The sequence below is a fragment of the Papaver somniferum genome, chromosome 9 (assembly GCF_003573695.1).
Source record: "Papaver somniferum cultivar HN1 chromosome 9, ASM357369v1, whole genome shotgun sequence".
Lineage (NCBI taxonomy): Eukaryota > Viridiplantae > Streptophyta > Magnoliopsida > Ranunculales > Papaveraceae > Papaver > Papaver somniferum.
Window position 1 is genome coordinate 664,238 of NC_039366.1, and position 20,361 is coordinate 684,598.

Sequence of the window (20,361 nt, forward strand, 5' to 3'; positions counted from 1 at the left end):
TACTACAGGAAAAGTTTTGGAGTATTCCAGATGTCTTGCTGGCCAATTATTATCACAAATGAAATTTATCTCATAAATTAAGGTTTGTTATAGAAACTCAACGATATAAATAGAGGGGATGTGAACCCTAAAAAGATGAGTGGAGAAACCCAATATGGGACAAATAGATTATTGTATCTTGATAACAAAAAAAAAATTCCTGATACAGGGATTCGTTCGTGGAATATGCATATCTCGCCAAACCACATTAACTCTCTAGTTTTTTTTATTTGTCTTTAATTCGTGTTTTCTCTGTATTTTCATCATCTATATGCATGGGTGTTTAAGCAATTAAGATATATTTTAGCACACTTAGCGAATTTTTTCTTCTTCTAGCTAGTTGTGGGTTCAAATCTTTTAAATCTAAATACTTCAAATGGAGACCTACTTTATTAAAGCATTTCTATAACTTATACTTCATATGTTTGGAATGGCATTACATGTTAAAGGATTATTGGTAGTTAGGCCTGTCAATATATGTTCGATATCCGGAATCCGTTTCCGGTTATTCGAGATCCTATAGGATTTTATCCGTTTTATCGGATATCAGATATAATATGTTATCAGATATTTCTTCCTTAACATAACGGAATCGGATAAGGGTATATCCGTTTGTTTAGATATCCGATATAATAAGGACGTACTTGTAATTTTTCCATACCCTTATTTGACTCCACTAGTTGAGGAATCGTGAAGATCGAAGAGAACTCATTTCGTTTTTTCTTTTTTTCTTCTCTTCTCACTTCTAAGTTCTCACCGCCTCTCCACTGAATCTCTGCAACAATCTTTCTCTTTTTTTTTTTTCGTTTTAGCAGATAGCATCAGGAGTTAGTCATCTTCTGCAACGTCAATTTTTTAAACTTGGTGTGATAGATCCAGTGTGTAATGGATTAAGTTATACCCTAAATTACGATGGTACCAATCTTTCTCTTCTCTCTATGTAGAAAGTTATTTTGTTTGTTTTGGGTTTTGTTGATAGAATTTGATGATATAGAGTGATGAATTTATATGAGGTTCTATGAAATTAGAATTTATTAGGGTTTTGAAATCAGAAATTGCAAATTAGGGTTTTTGTTGTTGTTTCAAAATTTGGGTTTTCTTCTCAATCATAGGATAAACTTGTTGAGTTTACTGGTTATTATTGATTGAATTGAATCATTTAGATGATGATTGAAGTTGGGTTTCCTCTTATTGGTTAAATTTTAATGATGTTGATCACCCATGGAGTTATAATTGATGCCAACTTGCACGGTGTAGTAGCCTGATGCTCAAGGGAATATGATGTAGGATGTTTGATTGAATTGATCTATTTTTGAGATGGGTTTACACTTGCAGTTTCTGTTTTACTTTCTTTATGTGCAGAATCGGATTTCTATCTTTTTGGTGTTAAACAGAAGTTAATTTTGACATTGGATTTACATGACAACAAAGACAAGCAAAAGGCTCTGAAGAAGGTTTCTACTCTATCGGGTATCATAATCAGTTGTTATTCTCTTGGAATTATGTTTCTGATTCTCTGATAATGCATCTTAATTTACATCCTTGTTTACTATATTGATAAATAAATATCCACTTTAAGCTTAAATGCTGCTTATGCCGCTATGATTACCACTATCTTCTTATGTACCAATTTCTTCTCGCTCTTTGTTTTAAAATTGATGTATCTGTTGCATACTTGGTATATACTCGGAAGATTTCAGATTGTTTTACTCTTTTCTAACATCATGTCTGCCAGTATATTTCCAGTTTTTCATGAATATGATCAGATTTATGTTGTTCTTCTGCAATGGATGAATTGACACTGAGTATACTTTATGAAACAGATCAATATAATTAGTTCTTTAACAGCACCAGTGATTGCTAGAACTGAGCATTTTATACTGCTGATAGTTATGAATGCTGTTTTCATTTGTTTTGTAACATACTCTATGTTTAATTTTAATATAGGCTATTGCAAAAATGTTTAAAAAACCAGCCAAGGGCAAGACGGTTGCAACATCAAAGTCAACCCTTTTGTGTTAGATCCTAGATACAAGGCAAGATGGGTAGAGTTTCGTTATAAGAAGTTGTATGGAACTGGCTATGCAGTGCAGTATAACAAATTCAAAACAAAATTGACAGCTCTTTTCAATGCGTATGATTCACAAAACTCAAATGCAGATGAACACTATTTTGGCGCCCGCAGCTCTATCTCTAGCTCAAGTATGATGGATTCAGACAATCCGGATGAAGTACGTGATCCTGAATATGCTGAGTTTATGATGGATAACATTGAATTTGAGATGCAGAAATCTGAGTTGGACAAGTATTTAGAAGAACCAATGCTTAGCAAAGGCTCACCAAAATATGAGTATTTGTTTGAAATCTTGAGTTGGTGGAAGCTAAATGCACCTAAGTACCCAACTCTTGCAAAGATGGCAAGAGATGCCTTGGCTATCCCAGTCACCAGTGTAGCATCCGAATCAATGTTCAGTGCAGGTGGTAGAGTGCTTACAACACACAGAGCTTCATTAGATCCAGAGCTTGTTGAGGCATTGTTATGCTTAAGCGATTGGTTGCCAGATTTCATTTGTGAAGGTAACTTCGTTTTTTTTTTTTTTTTTTTTTTTTTTTGCTTAAACTCAGTGCATAGTTTCATCTGTTATTCTTCTTAGTTCATATTATTACTACTTATGTAGTTGTGTATCTTATCTGAATGTTGACTTGTTATAATGCAGATATCGAAAATTTGGAAATCGAAGACGAATGAAGTCAAGAAAGTCAGAGGCTGGAGAGGAGAGTGACAGATACTTATCATACTTCGTGTTTTGAAGTTTCTTACTTTTATAGCATTTGCTTGTGTTTCTTTTCATGTATGTATGTGTAAAAGACTTACTTAGAGACATAACTACTTAAGAGTAATGTTTTAATACTGTTTTTGAAGACAATTTGGATGGTATGTACGAGAAATAGAACTTAAATTTCACCTCTGCATATGTTTAGAGATTTTTTTTTTCAGAATCGGATATTATCGGATAAATATCTGATATCCGATAACTTAACCTATCGGAATCAATATCTGATTTTGATATCCTATAGGATATTATTAGATATCGAATATCCGGTAGTGCTTAACCTGTCGGATATCGGATTTCTAAATATCCGACACATGTTCTTCCATTGACAGGCCTATTGGTAGTTGTTCGATCGATTGAATTACTTTATTGACGTAGTTTTTAAGTGGTAGTAAAGTTCGTTCAACTCGGATTGTGTAGACTCGATTTTAGACTCAAATTAAAATAGAAAACTTAAAAAGAAATTGTTATCAAGATTATAAAAAGCACTGAGACTCAGGATTCCACCAATCTCCAATTTTAATGTGATTTAATCTAGTCAATAATTGTGCAACTCTTTACGTTTGAAGTGATTCTAATATTCTCCTAGACAAGTAGATTCTCAAAAAAATAGCTGTAAATCGAAAGCATGGACCATCAAAAGACTTAACCTAAGCATGACCCATCAATTGAGAACACAACCACTTAATCAGAATCATAAATTCAATTTCAGTTCAGTGCAAATAATCATAAAAGAATTACAAAAATTAAATTAAATAAAATTTACCACATAATATTTGGAAAAATGGCTTCCTCCGTTGCCTCAGCAATGGGGTTTAGCTCCTCATATTAATCACTTGCTCAAAATATTTGTTCTTAGCCCAAAAGTTGATTAATAGAATGAAAAACTATAAAACTGATTGTTTGCAACGGTGTAATGACGTTGCAAAACAAAGGACTGACTGTTACAAAGAAGTTATTGTAGCAGCGTTACAAATTTGAGACGTTGTTCTTATTTGCAACGTTTGTTCTTCAGCAGCAGCAACAGAAACTCGGGTTTTCCTGCAAGTTGATCAATTCAGCTCTGTAGTGCTACAAACTCCTCTGCGACTGCTCCAATAACTTCGTAACCTTCCCTGGGACTCGAACACACCTTTTATACTGCTCAGAAACCTAAAAATAGCGATTAATTCTCTCTTTTTCTTTTCGTGCAAGCCACGACAATAATCTTCTCTGCCAACTTCCTTACGCGTTTCTAAGACTTCCAAATCATGCGAAACTCTTCCTTAGATAGAATCTTGCCTTAGGAAACAATATCACGCCTTTAGTCTCCCTGAAATTCCTAAAATAATTCCACAAAGTTTCCGTGCAAAACTCAAACTCTGTTTCCTTTTTCTGGATTATCCAGCCCAATTTGATCGATTCCAGCGCACATACCAAGCCTGTTATGCTCAATCACGTCCATCCCAACAAATTTCAGCGATTAAATCTCTCTAAAACACCTTCGAAATCCAACCCATTGGTTATTTACTGGATATTTTCCCGCCAAAATTTCATTCGAATTTGAGAAGAAAGTGACCTCCCCCTATCCTGTGTTGGTCTCCCTTAAGTAGATGCCTGGAAATGGGTCACCCCTTAGTAATTAGGTTACCCCTTATCCAAAGTGAGAGTCCGTATAGTAATTTTCTCCCACTAGCGCAAAAACCAATTTTTAGCCAATTTCGCCGTAAAAGCTTATTTCTCCAAAAATACCTACAGGGACATAAAAAGCCATAATAAATATAAAATCGAGCACTAATAATATATACAATTGAGATTATATAAGACATAAAAATGTTCCTATCAAATATCCCCAAACTTATTATTTGCTAGTCCTCGAGCAAATCAAATAGAAAATAAAATCCTAACTCACTATCGCAGGCATCGTCGATTGCATTTAGCGTATGCAATAAGCCTTTAAACCCCTAGGTGGCTCTAGTGGCGGAGTGTTGTCTCCGGAGGGCTTACAAGAGGTATACCCACAAAACCTTTACTCCAGAGCTTAGCTATCTACACAGAACCTTGGAAGGCACTAAAGAATCTCCTTGGTTGGCATACTTATTGACTACAGGAGGAAGTACCTTGATGCGAAATTCCAATTGTTGTACACGAGTTTGCACTCAAGCATACTAAAATTCATATAAAGTGACAGAGCTCTACTCAGATAGTTGCACTATGGACATCAATATCCTGAGTCAAAAAATAATCACATGGATAGATCAAGAAGATGGATATAGAAAAACATAGATGGTTTTGATGTTTACTAAGTGAACGGCGTTTCTCATATATGTCTGAAGGCCTCCGCCAAAATGAACCTATCCTAATGGATTGAGATACTGATCTGACTAATATCAACACAACTGGCATATACAAGGGAACCAGTGATCGATAATCCTAATTCTAGTTCAACACAACTTGCATATACAAGGGTACCGGTGGTCGACTTTATTCACTTTCTTTTTTCATTTTTTTTTTCAACTTTTTTTTTTTGATCTGTTTGGTCTAATTGGTCTGGTCTTTTTTTCTTTTTCTTTGTAACTCAATCACTCTAATTCACCCTAGTATTGGTAACAACTTGAATCGTGGGCCCCACCTATCACTTAGAGAAACATGGTTTAAAAACAAAATAAAATAAAAATAGAAGTGAAAAAGACTCAACGAGATATGGTGAAACTATCATGTTATTTCTAACACCTGAGATCTGTGCTTTTATGAATAGACTCTTCTAGATGTTTCCATCTAATCAGATTGGTTCCTCAACTCCTACAATCAAAGTGCTTACATCCACTTAGATTAGTTAGTGCTATCCTTAATATGCATAAATTTCTAGGCTCTGGAGTTTATTTATTGCAACTACAAAGTTTCTCCCATACTCCCAAACTTAAATCTAACATTTTCCTCAATGTTCTAAAGATAAAATTAAAAGCATGAATAAGGAGAAACTGTTACCATTTGAAGCAAAAGAGATAAGGAAAGATATTACCGTGTTGCATGAGATTGGGTTACCTTCCAAAAAGTGCTAAATTTAAAGTCTTCAGCCATACGTCAAATACCACAAAATGGCTAATTACCTTTCAAATCATATATCAATAGTCGAAACAACTGCGGGTCAACAAAAGAAAATAAAATTGCCACAATTATCAGACAACTGCACCAAATCAGGAAAATGAATAGACATAGCACATCCTCATCCAAGGTTTCATGCAAGACAACTGGGTTTTTCTGTTGTGCCCATTTGGGATTCATATGAGTGTCTTGACAAATATGAACATCCAGGATCACACAAGATATGGTGGGGCATCCAGGATCTTTATACTTAGGGGTTGTTTGGTTCAGAAGGATTGAACTTACCTGACCAGCAAAAAAGGCTTTCTTATGGACATTAAGCTTACGCTTTCGTGTACAAAGGTCCTTAAGGAACTTGGCATAAGAAGGCATTTGCCTAATTGCTTCTAATAAAGGGATGTTAATGTTTACCTTCTTAAATATCTCTAGTATTTCATTGAAAGTCGACTCTCTCTTTGTTGGAGCTAACAACTGCGGATATGGGGCTTTGGGTACAAAATGAGACCCGTCGGGAACCACATTGGCATCACTAGAAATTTTATCGGTTTCTTCAGTTAGTGGATCCTTCTGGGGCTCATCTTGGGAACTAGAAGGTGGATCTAGAGTATGTCCACTATTAGGCCTGGCTACCTTATTGTCTACCGTTTTACCACTCCTAATGGTTGTGACAGAATTCACTTGATTAAATGTTTTATCTCCTCTAGGATTGGGTGTCGGTTGACTAGGGAATTTATCTTTTTCTATTAGAGACTTATTGATCAGACTAACCTGGTCTTTCAATTCAGAAATGGCATGACTATGTTCTTGTCCTATCCTATTACTAGCTTCTATGCTTTGTGAAAGCAAATGACGCATATTTTCAATATTTTGAATAAACGAGGTGAGAGTTTCCTCTAGACTTAAGATTTTCTTATCAGACTGATTCTGAAACTGAGCTGATCCTGAAGTATCTTAGTATATCCAAAACCTGGGGGAACATTAGAATTACTAAACTGACCTTGGTCCTTAGACCATGAAAGGTTCGGATGGTTCCTCCAACCAGGATTATAGGTTTCTGAATATGGGTCAAACTTTTGACGGTGATCAAGTCCAGTGTCATTATTATAAAGAGCATTGGCTCGCTCTTCAATAGTCTGGCCTTCCCAAAAAGGCTCTACTCTTGATTTTGTTCTTGTAACATACCATAGAGTTGATTATTAGCTTGCTGAAGGATAGATATTTTGTTCTTGTACGAAGAAGAATCAATTTCTAGTTGTTTGTTCTTCTCGCAAAGACATTTGACTTCAGCCTCCAGTTCCTCATTTTTTGTACGAAATTAAAGATTCTTCTTTTCAAGAATTTCGCGTCTCCTCTCCAGATCTGAGCCAACAGCGAAAGAAGATTTTCCAGCCTGCGAGAAAATGTAAAGAGTATTAAAATAGAAAGATATTTTGAGTTACAATAATGAAGAAGTAAAAAGAAGAAAGCATACCAGAATATTAAGAGAATGCAGGAAGTTGGGAGTAACCGATCTAGAAACTCCGCGAAGAGAATTATCACCATACAGTAAAGGAACATCGCAAATCGTAGCGAGAGATTTGAAGGTATTAGCGAATTGATTATCTCCCATTCCTTGCCAAGAATCAGAAAAGAGGCCAGAGAGCTTAGCCATAGAAGATTCATATGGAAAATCTTCATTTGCAGCAAGGTCATCATTATCTTCATCATCCTCATTATTCTCGGAGTTTTCATGAGAAGGAATATTTGAAGGAGAGGAAGAACGAACTTTTCTCTTTTTTGAAGGAGGAGCAGTTGGGTTTTACCTGCGAAGAGCACCTTTGCCTTTATCACCAGTCTTCGCAACATTGGCAGACTCTTCTATTTCAGCAATAATCTTCACACACAGATAGAAATAAGAAATAGAGGCAACAATATACTGTTTAAAATAATAAGAGAATATTTCTTACCTCATCTGTGTATGAGCGAAGAGATAACAAGGTACTAGCCTTCCCAGTCCTCTGATAGCTATTTTTCAGTTTCTGGATCTGTAGAATGTCGCAAGAGTCAGCGAACAAAAGAATAAAGACAAATAAAGAAATGTAAAGTGGGTAAAACTGGAAGAGACATACCAATTTATCCTTCTCGGGCCAAGAGAATACCCAAGGTTGATAGGAAGCGAGATTCTCAGGATGAACATTTGACCCATCAATGTAAGGTCCTTTCAGCATCAAGGGAAAAACACACCATTTATCATCTTTGGATTGGCGAGGAGTTGTGTTCTTACCAGAATGCCAATCAATATCTTGCATGAGTATTTTAGCTTCGTCAATATTATCTTTCCTTTTCAAGCGAATACCCAGCGAGTATTCTCTTTCTTCATAGAGATCAATTCATAATTTTCCAAAAAATTCGCTATTGTGTATTTTTCAGCAATTATCTCCAAGTCTGCGAATTTAGGATCCCTAAGTTCTTTGGAGTAAAGAGATCCTTTTACAGCACCACGGTTAGCGAACTCCAGCATCAGACGGATGCAATCCCCACTCAATTGGAAGATAGCTCGTGAAAATCCTGAGTGATTGAGAATTTCATAGAACAGAGGAATATCTGGGTCATAAAGAGGAATGGGGAGACATGCGAGAATTTGACCTAACGAAATTATGATTTATTGATCATCACAATGTTGATCAGAGAACATTTTGATAGAAAGAATTGACTTGGCACTTTCACCAAGAATGGTAGAAATTTTGCAACCTTTCTCAGCAAGATCTTTTTGGACGTCTTTTAAGTTTTTCTCATGTTTATGCCACTTGGAGGCATATATGAATATAAAGTATGGAATGGATAAAAAGTAAGAAGATTGAAGAGGGAAGAATTACAGTAGCCGAACTTACAGAAGAACAATAGAGTTGCAGAGATGAGAGAATAAAAAGAGAAGAGGAAGTAAAAAGAAAATGGAAAGAAGAGTAAGAAGAATATATAAGGAAGATTGTTTTACTCAAAAAATTAAACACCATTAATGCGAAAATACATGAGCGGTTGAAAAGCAGCGGTTACAGAAGACGTGTCAAGAAATAGATGGAAGAAAGAATACGTGCGATAAATGCAGAATATGAAGAGATGAACAACTGCGGCATTTCTCACATCATTCTCTACTTCGCAGAGAAGATATGAGAAGAGGCAAGATGTAGGATCAGAATCTCGCAGCAATAATGCCTCAACGAAATTATTAACAACACAAGACAACATCGTCGCAGAATAACTTCAGAAACGAAATAATAAACGACGTCAGCTAAATCATGAGAAAAATGTGATGGTCCTGCGAAAATTAGAGAGTTTGCGAGATTAACATTTGTAAGGTTGCGAGAATGTCGCAAACCATATCCGAAAATAGAGGTTAGATTAGCTGTCATCCACTATGTAAAACTCTATATAAATAGCTGATCAGCTGGAAGGAGGAGATAGATCTTTTTATGATTAAGAAGCAAGTAAATAAGAGAGATAAAATCTAGAGCAGTGGTTATTCTTGATTCCTTTATCCTTTCTTGTAAGATTGTTCAAAGATTCATTAATAAAATTAAGATTGTTAATCTAAAATGAGTTGAATGTTAATAAAATCTTGTGAGGGGTGTAGTTTAGGATTTCCTGCAACTACAGTCAATACCAACACACCAGTGTTGTGGTGTGAAAACATTGGAGTTGCGTACCTTTTTGTCAATCCGGTCTTCCATGCTCTCACAAAACATATTGGGATCGATTATCACTTTGTTCATGAAAGAGTTGTTTGTTTTATCTCTACAAAAGACCAACCGGAGGATATAATTACTAAGTGTTTAGGCTCCCAACAGCATGCAAATCTTCGCTCCAAGTTGACCATTTTTGAACACTTAACTTGCGGGGTCGTGTTAAGGATACGTGATGAGCATGACAATGCTCACAAATCTGAGGCTTTAGCTTCAAGTCCAAGTACTTATTTAATTAGATTTTCCTTGTTTAGTATTTATTTGCATCAAACTCAAAACCAATTGGAAAAAAGTGGAGAGGCCAAAAGGATTATAAACCGTAGGATCTTAGGTAAACCACACAATATGGAACTAATAATCTCAATACTCCCCCTCACGTGTAGCCTCGTTGGGTCTAACACGTGGAGAGCAATAAATTTGTGATGCAGAGTAAAGTCGCGGCCAATGAATCTTCACAAATAGCCTGCTCTGATACCATATTAGAATATGGCATCCAACTCAAAACCTAAAAATGCGGGGGTCTAACAACCACACCCAACAATTCGTTTGGCAATCTGAGAGGACTCACTCCAATACACTTTCTAGAGAATCAACTAGACAGTTAGACTCAATCTAGAATAAAGTATATCAAAGAGTTTAATATCTCTAACTCTTAATTCAATCCGCAATCAACAAATAGAAATCTACGAGCCCGATTGAATATAAGAGGAATTACTCGAACGGTACCAAAGACCAATGTTCAAGTGTCAATCAATGTAAATCAAAGGTTGGATATTCTAATTGATTGATCTTAACGCACAACCTGTGATATTTCAATTATATAACAAAATATAATGCGGAAAAGAAATAACACAGACACCAGAATTTTTTTAACAAGGAAACGAAAAATGCAGAAAAAACCCGGGACCTAGTCCAGATTGAACGCCACACTGTATTAAGCCTCTACATACACTAGCCTACTACCAATTAACTTCGGACTGGAATGTAGTTGGATCCTAATCAATCTCACACGGATTCAAGGTACATTTGCGCTCCTTAAGTCTATGATCCCAGCAAGATACTACACACTTGATTCCCTTTGCTGATCTCACCCACAACCAAGAGTTGCTACGACCCAAAGTCGAAGACTTGATAAACAAATCTGTCTCATACAGAAAAGTCTATAGGATTGAATAAATTTATCCTCACAGAAATACCCAAGACTTTTTGTTCCGTCTTTTGATAAATCAAGGTGAACAGGAACCAGTTGATAAACCAGACTTATAATCCCGAAGAACAGCCTAGTATTATCAATCACCTCACAATAAACTTAATCGACTAGCGAAACAAGTTATTCTGGAATCACAAACGATGAGACGAAGGTGTTTGTGATTACTTTTCTATCTTGCCTATCAGAGATATGAATCTCAATGCAATTTTACAATTTCACTCAATCACGATAGAAACATCAAGATCAGATCACGCAACTAGAAAGACAATAGTTGGGTCTGGGTTCACAATCCCAATGAAGTCTTCAACCTACAGGGTCTTGAGAAGAAACCTAAGGTTAAAGGAGAATCGACTTTAGTTATGCAACTAGTAACACACAGGAGGTGTGGGGATTAGGTTTCCCAGTTGTTAGAGTTCTCCTTTATATAGTTTTCAAATCAGGATTTGTAATCCAAGTTACCTTGGTAACAAAGCATTCAATAATCGTCGTTAGATGAAAAACATGATTTAATCATGCTAATATCTTTCAGCCGTTAGATCGAACTTAGCATGTCACACACAAATGAAATATACCCTCATTTATATTTATGTAACCGTACCTAAATGTGTATACCATGTTGGTTCACGAATAGTTAACTGAGGTTAGCCATATGATTATTCTCATATCAACATTATTCATCTTAACCATAACAAGTTCAAATGACTCAAATGAAACTAGTTACTGAGTTGTTCAATTGTTATATTCTCATGGATTTATACAAGAACACAATTGAAGCAAAATCGTTTTGATTCAATCGAATCGATACATGCACATTATAGCCACAGATTGTAAATATTGCATTCCTTATTGATAAATGTTTTAGGTTCATGTACAACCGATCTTAGAAAGTAACCACTTAAGTATGCGTACATGTATGCATACTTAAGTAACCAGATTTGAGTTTGTTTCAGTTTTCAAACTCAGCAGAAATTCACGGACGTGAACTTTCCGCCAGTATGCATACCGGTACGCGTACTTTAGGTAACCAGATAAGTTTGGTTTTGGTTTTCAAACTCAGCAGAAATTCACGGACGTGAACTTCCGCCAGTACGCATACTTACCCAGTCTCATACAACCTTTTTGTATACACACAAGTATGCATACTTTAGGATCCCGGTTTTGGACTTATACACTAATGTGCGAACATACTATGCTTATATCCAAAGTTGGTTACAAGATTCTAAACTCTTTATTTCAATCATTGAAACATTCTTCTATGACGATAATAGCCGTTTTCACAAACTATTAGCATAAAAGAAATTTTCAAGATATTGAAATAATCATTATCGAAAAATTCCAAGTCTTACACCAAATGATTGTATCACACAAATCATGTAAGATGTTACTCGGAAATTTTCTCATGATATAATATGAACTTGGTCGAAGCGAAAGCTTACCAACACATATTTCAAGAAATATGTAAGCGAGATATACTCATATCGAAATCTCAAATGTGTATAGAGAAAACTATATCGTAACACGAATTATGTCTCAATATAGGAGATAGAGTAGAAATAGACTTTCCAAGTGATAGATGAGTTTAATTCTCCACATATTTTTTGTCGATGAAGTTCCATAAGCTCTCCTTAGTAGTTCTTCGTCTTCAAGTGATAAGCGTCATGAAGTCTAAGCTCAACTATCCGAGACATCTATAAATAGGCTAGAAATTAGGACTTATAGTTTTGATCACTAACATTGACAAACATGCTTGAGATAGCAACGCATGCGAGTTCGACCGAGCAGTGCTCTAACAATCTCCCTCTTTCCCAATTTTAGTGTCAAAACTATCAATACATATGGATTACAAAATAAATAAAAATTGTAGCTTCTCATCCAAATGCTTGATCTCTTTGGCATATTCAACGCGACTCGAAGTCTTCGTCACTTCCAAGTACTCCATGATCCTAAAGGTTGTAAGTTCAGCATCATAGTTGTTGAAGATCCGTAGCGATAACAATGAGAAAACAAATGCTCTTAATCATTGTTATACAGTGTCATAGTATTATTACACAACATCAAAGTTCAATTGTATCACAACTTTGACAACAATACTATGGTGATATGTATCACTCCCCCTTAGTCAATACTTCATCTCGACATGAAAACCACTCCCCCTTACATAATGATCCGTAAACCATATGTATTTGTAGTATCACACTACACATTAATTCTCCCCCTTTTGTCAATATAAATTGGCAAAGGTACGAAAACTAGTGGGATCCTCATGAAATTTTCATAGAGATACTTCATGACCAAAAGAGAATACCATATCAACTTATTTAGATGCCATCATAAAGCCAAAGCTAAATGCATTCATCAAGGAGTTTATAAAGATACAAGATAACCCCTATTAATATTCCACCGCCGCACTCCCCACAAAGATTTGGCAATTAAGCACAAGTTCAAAAAGAACTCTCCCCATAAATTGTCATTCCCGAAAGAACAACAAAGACGACCTTTCTTTCACAAGAAAAAAAGGATTTCTTTGGACATAACCATATCACATGAAAACATGAATTTGAATCCAAAGTATTCAATTGAATTATTTAAAAAAGAATTCATGATTAATCCAATCGAAATGCACAACTAAATTAACCACAAGAAAACCCATAATTAATTCAGTTGGAATTACACAACTAAATTAACCACAGAAGTGATCAATTCAATTGGTCATGCTCGTCATAAGAGAACTTACGGAGAAACAACTAAACTGACCACAAGAGAATGATAAATTCAATTGGTCATGCTCAAACATAATAAAACTTATGGAGCAACACAGTATATGCACAAAAATTTGGATCAGAGATCGACCAATACTGCGGAATAGACAAGGATTCTTTCTATTTTTCATCACTGTTTGCACAATGACATACAGTAGACTTAATCCTTGTAAACCAAAGTTTTATACTTTCTTCCATCAAAAAAATGACATAAAAGGCTTTAACTTTTGTAATGTCAAAAGTTCATTCTATCTTCTATCAATTTTTTCATACCGACATAATAGAGATAACTTTTGAACAAGTATGGGACAGTCACAGGTTCACGGACGTAAACAACATATCTCATAACAATTTTCAATATATAAAGATTAAAATTGAAAAAATCATCTTCCAAATAACTTAGAATTTAAATGAATAAATCTAAAAACATTGAAGATGAAAATCGTTGGACATAGCTATGTGTACTCACAATAATGGTTATTCCAAACCCTAGTTATTCTTCTAAAAAAATACAGAAGATTTACTAGACAATATAAACCAAAACAAAGTCAGAAACAAAGATTAATCACAAGCCATAATCAGAATTTATGTACGGAAGCTTCACTGGTGCCAAGACCTTCAAACTTGTGACTAACTGTATCAACTGTATCTTCGGAGAAGATATCCTCATTGAGAAGATCCTTAACTTGTGACTTCATGAGAACAAGGTCGAAATCAAGTTTTTTCAACTCAGTTCGTAACAAGTTAAGATCCTTTACAGAGTTCTCGAGTTTCAGTTGAGTCTTCCCAGGATCAGTGAGAAAACCATGAACTACTTCAGCAGAGACCTTAAACTACACGCAATGATTCCAAACAAAACCCTAACTGTAACTATATGAGTCTTGGGCTTCTTAGCATCTTACGGACCTGAACTTTGAATTAATGTTTACTATGTTGAATCTTGTGTTGTTGCTTGGTACTTTGATTTAAATTGAAAGAGTGAAATCTGAAGTTAAAATTGGAGGCACCGACAGTGCTTTTCGAATAAGAAGAAGAAGAGTGGAAAAGAAACTAAGAAAAAGAAAGATGACATGAGGCAGCGATATGGATTTACGATTAGGTTTAGTTTAGATCTCATTTTGTATAAACGGCTAGGATTAACTGATGAGGGTAATCTAAGGGTTAGGGTAGCTTATGGCGGGTGAGCGGGTTTGATCGGGTGAGGGAAGATGCTACCCCCACCCAACCCAATATGTGGCGGGTTCAGACTCTGTGATCCATACTCGACTCACTCCTAGACGGATTGGTTCGGGCGTGGGTATTTTTGGCGGGTGCGGGGTGAGTCGGTGGGTTGGGTTGGTTTTGTGCAGCCCTAATCTCGACAGAGACAATGATTTGGACCCCTCCCAACCCATTAATTTAGCGGAGATTTTGTATGGGTCCCACTTCGTTCGGGATAACCAGTGGGATTCAACCTCATGGCAGACGTAAATTATTTTCGTGTCAAATTAATGGTGAGAGTTTGAAACTACTTTCTAGAAGTCGCAAATTTCAAGGTTTTCTCTATTTGCCACTCATACTTTTCTTATTTGCAACTCACATATATTACCACCCTTACTTATCCTATTTACCACCCATATAAATTTTGAAATCTCCTAAATGCTACCTCATGACTTGTTGTATACGCCCCCACATTAAAACTACCCTAATAACCAAAGAAAAAAAGAACACCCTAAGTTACCAATTATTTTCTCTTCTTCATCTCTATACCCATCGACCACGTGCTCCGACCCCATCTCCCCCCGCCGACCACTGCCTTCACCTTGCTTTCTTGTTGCTAAGTAATGGAATCCATGAGCCAGAAAATTCATGACTCAAAGGCGGCATTTACTAGACGACTACGGAACCCTTGAATAGTCGTTGTTTGGACTACTGCTTATGCCCTTAGTTTTTCAAATAACAACCATTAAAATTCAAAAAGATTCAGAATTTAATCCTTGACGACTACAACACTGAACACTTCGAGACTGCCGTATTCTTGACTACTATAGCTTTTCCCAACTGTTCATGTAGTTTTATTTTTCCCTATATTTAAACTGTGAGTTGTTCCATAATTATTGGTTTTTGGATGATTCGTTATTTCTTGAAAAAGATAAATAAATAATAAGTTTTTGGTGTATCGTAACTGAATGGAGCTCTAACCAAGGGTGGATCATTTTTTAACAAAAATGGAGATTGACGAAGAAGAAGAAAAATGGACTTTTAGTGAGCAGGGAGATTAACGAAGAAGAAGGAAAATAAAAATGGTAGTAAATTTATTTTTAGTGGTAAATGAAAAAATAAAATTGAAAAAGTCAATATTATACGACGGATGGTTAATAGAAAAAATATGGGTGATAAATAGATGAAATTAATTACGAAATAAAGTATATAAATGATTTATCGTGTGAGAGGAGATGGGACCCATTTATGTCTCACCCCTATCCCAATGAAAAAAGGATGACCTTTCTGCCATTGGATCCCTCTCGGTCCACCGCTTCGTAATGGACGCAGCAAAGCCGAATAAAGTAAGCTAACAAAATTTCAAATTTATTACAGAACCCTAGTCCACATCTAGCCGTTCTTATCGTTAAATCTTACCCGTTAATAATTTCTTTTATTCAATGTAACAATAATTCCTTTTATAAATAAACTTTCACTTTCCCATCCCCATCTCCATCCCCTTCATTTCAAATTCCAGTCTCTCTCTAGTCCAAAATCAAAATCAAAATCAAAATCAAAATGAGAGAAATCCTTCACATACAAGGAGGCCAATGCGGAAACCAAATCGGTGCAAAATTCTGGGAAGTAGTATGTGCAGAACACGGAATAGACCAAACCGGAAAATACAAAGGCGATTCAGAGCTCGAATTAGAAAGAATCGATGTTTATTACAACGAAGCAAGTTCAGGTAAATATGTACCGAGAGCTGTACTCATGGATCTGGAACCTGGTGTTGTCGATTCAATCCGATCTAGTTCATATGGTCAGATCTTCCGACCTGATAATTTCGTATTTGGTCAATCTGGTGCTGGTAATAACTGGGCTAAAGGCCATTACACCGAAGGTGCTGAGTTGATTGATGCCGTTCTTGATGTTGTTAGAAAAGAAGCTGAAAACAGTGATTGTTTACAAGGTATATTGTTTCTTCTGAACCCTAATTTTTTTTGACATTTTCTTTGAATCTTTTCTGTAGATCTTCGATTTGAATGTTTATCTGTTGATTTATTCGATGATTCTTGTTCTACTAGCGGTTTGTTTTTATTTATGTTCGATCCAGTTATAAATAAACCCTAACTCATATTCTTTCGATTTTTTAGTTTTTTTTTTTTCATTTTTTTTGAATTTTTCTGTAGATCTTCGATTTTAATCTTTATTTGTTGATTTATTCGCTGATTCTTGTTCTGTTTAGGGTTAATCACTGTTTAGATTCAGTGATTGGGGAGTTACTAGGGGTTTGTTTCTAATTGTGTTCGATTCACTGATAAAGCATGTTTGATTTGAGGTGTTGTTTCGGGAAAAGTGATATTATTATTTCCAATTTGAAATAGCGAAAGTATCACTTTTCAAATGCTACTAAGGAATGCAACTAGTAGGGTCTTATTTAGAAATGCGACTAGTAGGCCTTGATTTAGACCCAACTAATAGGCGTTGGGTCTAAGTTCAGCAATGTAGTTGCGCCAAAAGCACAAACATGACCCTACTAAGAAATGCAGCTCATTACAGATGTGTGTACCATTACTAGAGGTGTATGTTTAACCAATACGGTCCTAATGGTAGTTTGTTAAAGTATTTTGCAAAGGGCACTATTAATAGGTTCCTTTGAACTAGATGCTGTATTATATTCTTGTTTGCACAGACATGTATGCCCTGATATTTTTTCTAAACTCACAATTAACTGCACTCATTGCATATGTTCAGAAGGATTGATTTTTTTTATATATGGGACTAGGCATAGATGATCAAAACGCGTGGGCTTTTTTTTTTGTTTATCATGTCATCTTCTGATTATGGTGAAAACCAAAATTAGCCGTTGATTAGTCTTTATCTGTTGATTTATGATTCTAACATTAAGGAAAAGAACTACTAAGCTTGAAAGTATATGATTATTGCTAAGCCCATTGCCTTTAGAGGGAGTCTGTTTATGTTATGGTGAGTCTTGTTGTGTGAATATCTATTGGATGCAATTGAACTAATGTTGGTGATTTGGTGTCTTCTAGGACATTTTGATGCTTCGATTTTCTACTTTACTTGTTACACTAGATTGCTTCTTATGCCCAAACTTCCCCACATTCGATGTCACAAATCTAAACCCTAGATTGGTTGACGCCTATCGGTGGAAAAAAAACTGGGAAGGCTTTTTGGGGACATTAAGCATTTTTGTTAGATTTTTGGGTTTCTGATACACTAGGTATGTGAATGACTCAGCGGGTACTTGTGTGCTGTTGTTTGAAGCTGTGTGTATCTGATGTATTTGAGTGTAATAGAATTTGAATGATATGCTATTTTGATGGTGGTGTTTAACAAATTAGATTTGATCTTATAGACTATTAGTCTGTTACTAGCATTATAATACATGATCATCGAGATAACTATGTGGGCACACTGTTGCATGTTTTCTTTTTCGAACTTACATTATTGTGAAGTGCACTTGCCTGCGTCTTTATTATGTTTCTGAAGTAGTTTGGGTTAGTTCTGTAGCAGTGCTTCCTGAGTCGTCGTTTTATTCTATAGGTAGCTTTAGAAAGCATGAGTACTTAGATAACTATAGGTACCTTTAAAAGCAGGAGTACTTAGATAAATGTATGTGTGCGTTTGCTGTATTCAATATTTGTAACTTGTGTTGTCTGCTAAATAAAATATAGGTAATAATTTCGGTAGGAAGACCTAATAAAAATATAGCTACGTACGGGACCGGGCCCATAATAAAATTATTGAGAATTTGAGAGTGAGTGACAGCCGTCACCTTCTCTAACATATAATGTTTAATGAGAGTCGGACTCAGTTAAAACCAAGTGGATGATTCAATTCAAATTAAGTGTAAAGGAGGGAAGTCAGGGAACCACTCCTTTTTTGACACGTCTCCCTTTTAAATACATGATGACCCGTATCCAAAAGGGAGTAGTTCCCTCCTTTACACTTGATTTGGTTTGAATAAGTTTTATTCAGTTTAAAAAGTGGACCTTGTTTCATGAACTGATTTGAAATCAAAAGAGTCCCACCTTAACTGAGTCCGACTTTAATTTTATTATTGACTCGGTCATGTACATTGTTATATTTTAATTAGGTCTTGCTACCTTAGTTAAATTTATCTCTGTATCTCATTATGCACAATAAATGTATTAGCTTGGTAGCAGTATATTAAATATTCTTCTCAAACCTAGCCTTTTTTTCCCATCCTTTATAGATTATTCTACGGAGCTTCGATTTTAGGGGTTATTAATCTGTATCTGTTGATTCATTTAATGATTTATTATGTGGCTTGATTGGTCTGTACTGTAGGATTCCAAGTATGTCATTCATTGGGAGGAGGAACTGGATCAGGAATGGGAACTCTACTAATTTCAAAGATAAGAGAAGAATACCCTGATAGAATGATGCTTACTTTCTCTGTTTTCCCATCACCTAAGGTCTCTGACACCGTGGTTGAGCCTTACAATGCTACATTATCTGTTCATCAACTTGTTGAGAATGCTGATGAGTGTATGGTTCTTGATAATGAAGCTCTTTACGATATTTGCTTCAGAACTCTTAAGCTCACTACTCCTAGCTGTAAGTATTCTCTCTCAACCTTCATCCTTCTTATACTAGTTTGTTTTCATTTACACAGCGTTTGGTTTAGGGAATCGAAGTCCCTGTAATTCAGTTCTTAGGAAATATGCAATAAAATTGTTTTGAATTAACTCAACCAAACATCAATATTTTTTTTTTAGAATCATGTTACATAAATTAGATTTCCACTTCATTGAATTCCTTCAACCAAACAGGCTGTAATGTATGTTATAATGGACATAAACTGATTGTTACTGTGTGGTGTTTGTTTGTGATTGATTTAACAGTTGGAGATTTGAACCATTTGATATCCGCAACAATGTCTGGTGTAACCTGCTGTTTGAGATTTCCTGGCCAATTGAACTCTGATCTGCGGAAGCTTGCTGTTAACTTGATTCCATTCCCTCGTCTTCACTTTTTCATGGTTGGATTTGCTCCCCTTACATCCCGCGGATCTCAGCAATACGCAGCACTAAGTGTACCTGAGCTAACCCAGCAGATGTGGGAATCAAAGAACATGATGTGTGCTGCTGACCCCAGGCACGGACGTTACTTAACTGCTTCCGCTATGTTCCGTGGAAAAATGAGTACCAAAGAAGTTGATGAGCAAATGATGAATGTCCAAAACAAGAACTCATCTTACTTCGTCGAATGGATTCCAAACAATGTTAAGTCGACTGTTTGTGATATACCACCCTCTGGTCTTAAGATGGCTTCAACTTTTATTGGTAATTCCACTTCCATCCAAGAAATGTTCCGCCGTGTTAGTGAACAGTTTACTGCTATGTTTAGGAGAAAAGCTTTCTTGCACTGGTACACTGGTGAAGGTATGGATGAGATGGAATTCACTGAAGCTGAGAGCAACATGAATGATTTGGTCTCAGAGTACCAGCAATACCAAGATGCAACTGCTGATGATGAAGAAG

The 20,361-nt window shown here is 35.8% G+C and overlaps 1 protein-coding gene across 1 annotated transcript in view; it reads left to right on the forward strand.

The window, feature by feature from the left end:
* Positions 1–16,319: 16,319 nt before the first annotated feature.
* The window catches only part of LOC113310405 (tubulin beta chain-like), a 4,493-nt gene continuing 451 nt past the window's right edge, over positions 16,320–20,361 (forward strand). The window contains exons 1-3 of the mRNA XM_026559072.1: positions 16,320–16,799; positions 19,166–19,435; positions 19,723–20,361. The exon at positions 19,723–20,361 is cut by the window's right edge and continues 451 nt beyond it. Of these exons, the coding sequence (XP_026414857.1) occupies positions 16,406–16,799; positions 19,166–19,435; positions 19,723–20,361 (1,303 nt within the window). The 5' untranslated portion in view covers positions 16,320–16,405. The remainder of the gene's footprint in view (positions 16,800–19,165; positions 19,436–19,722) is intronic.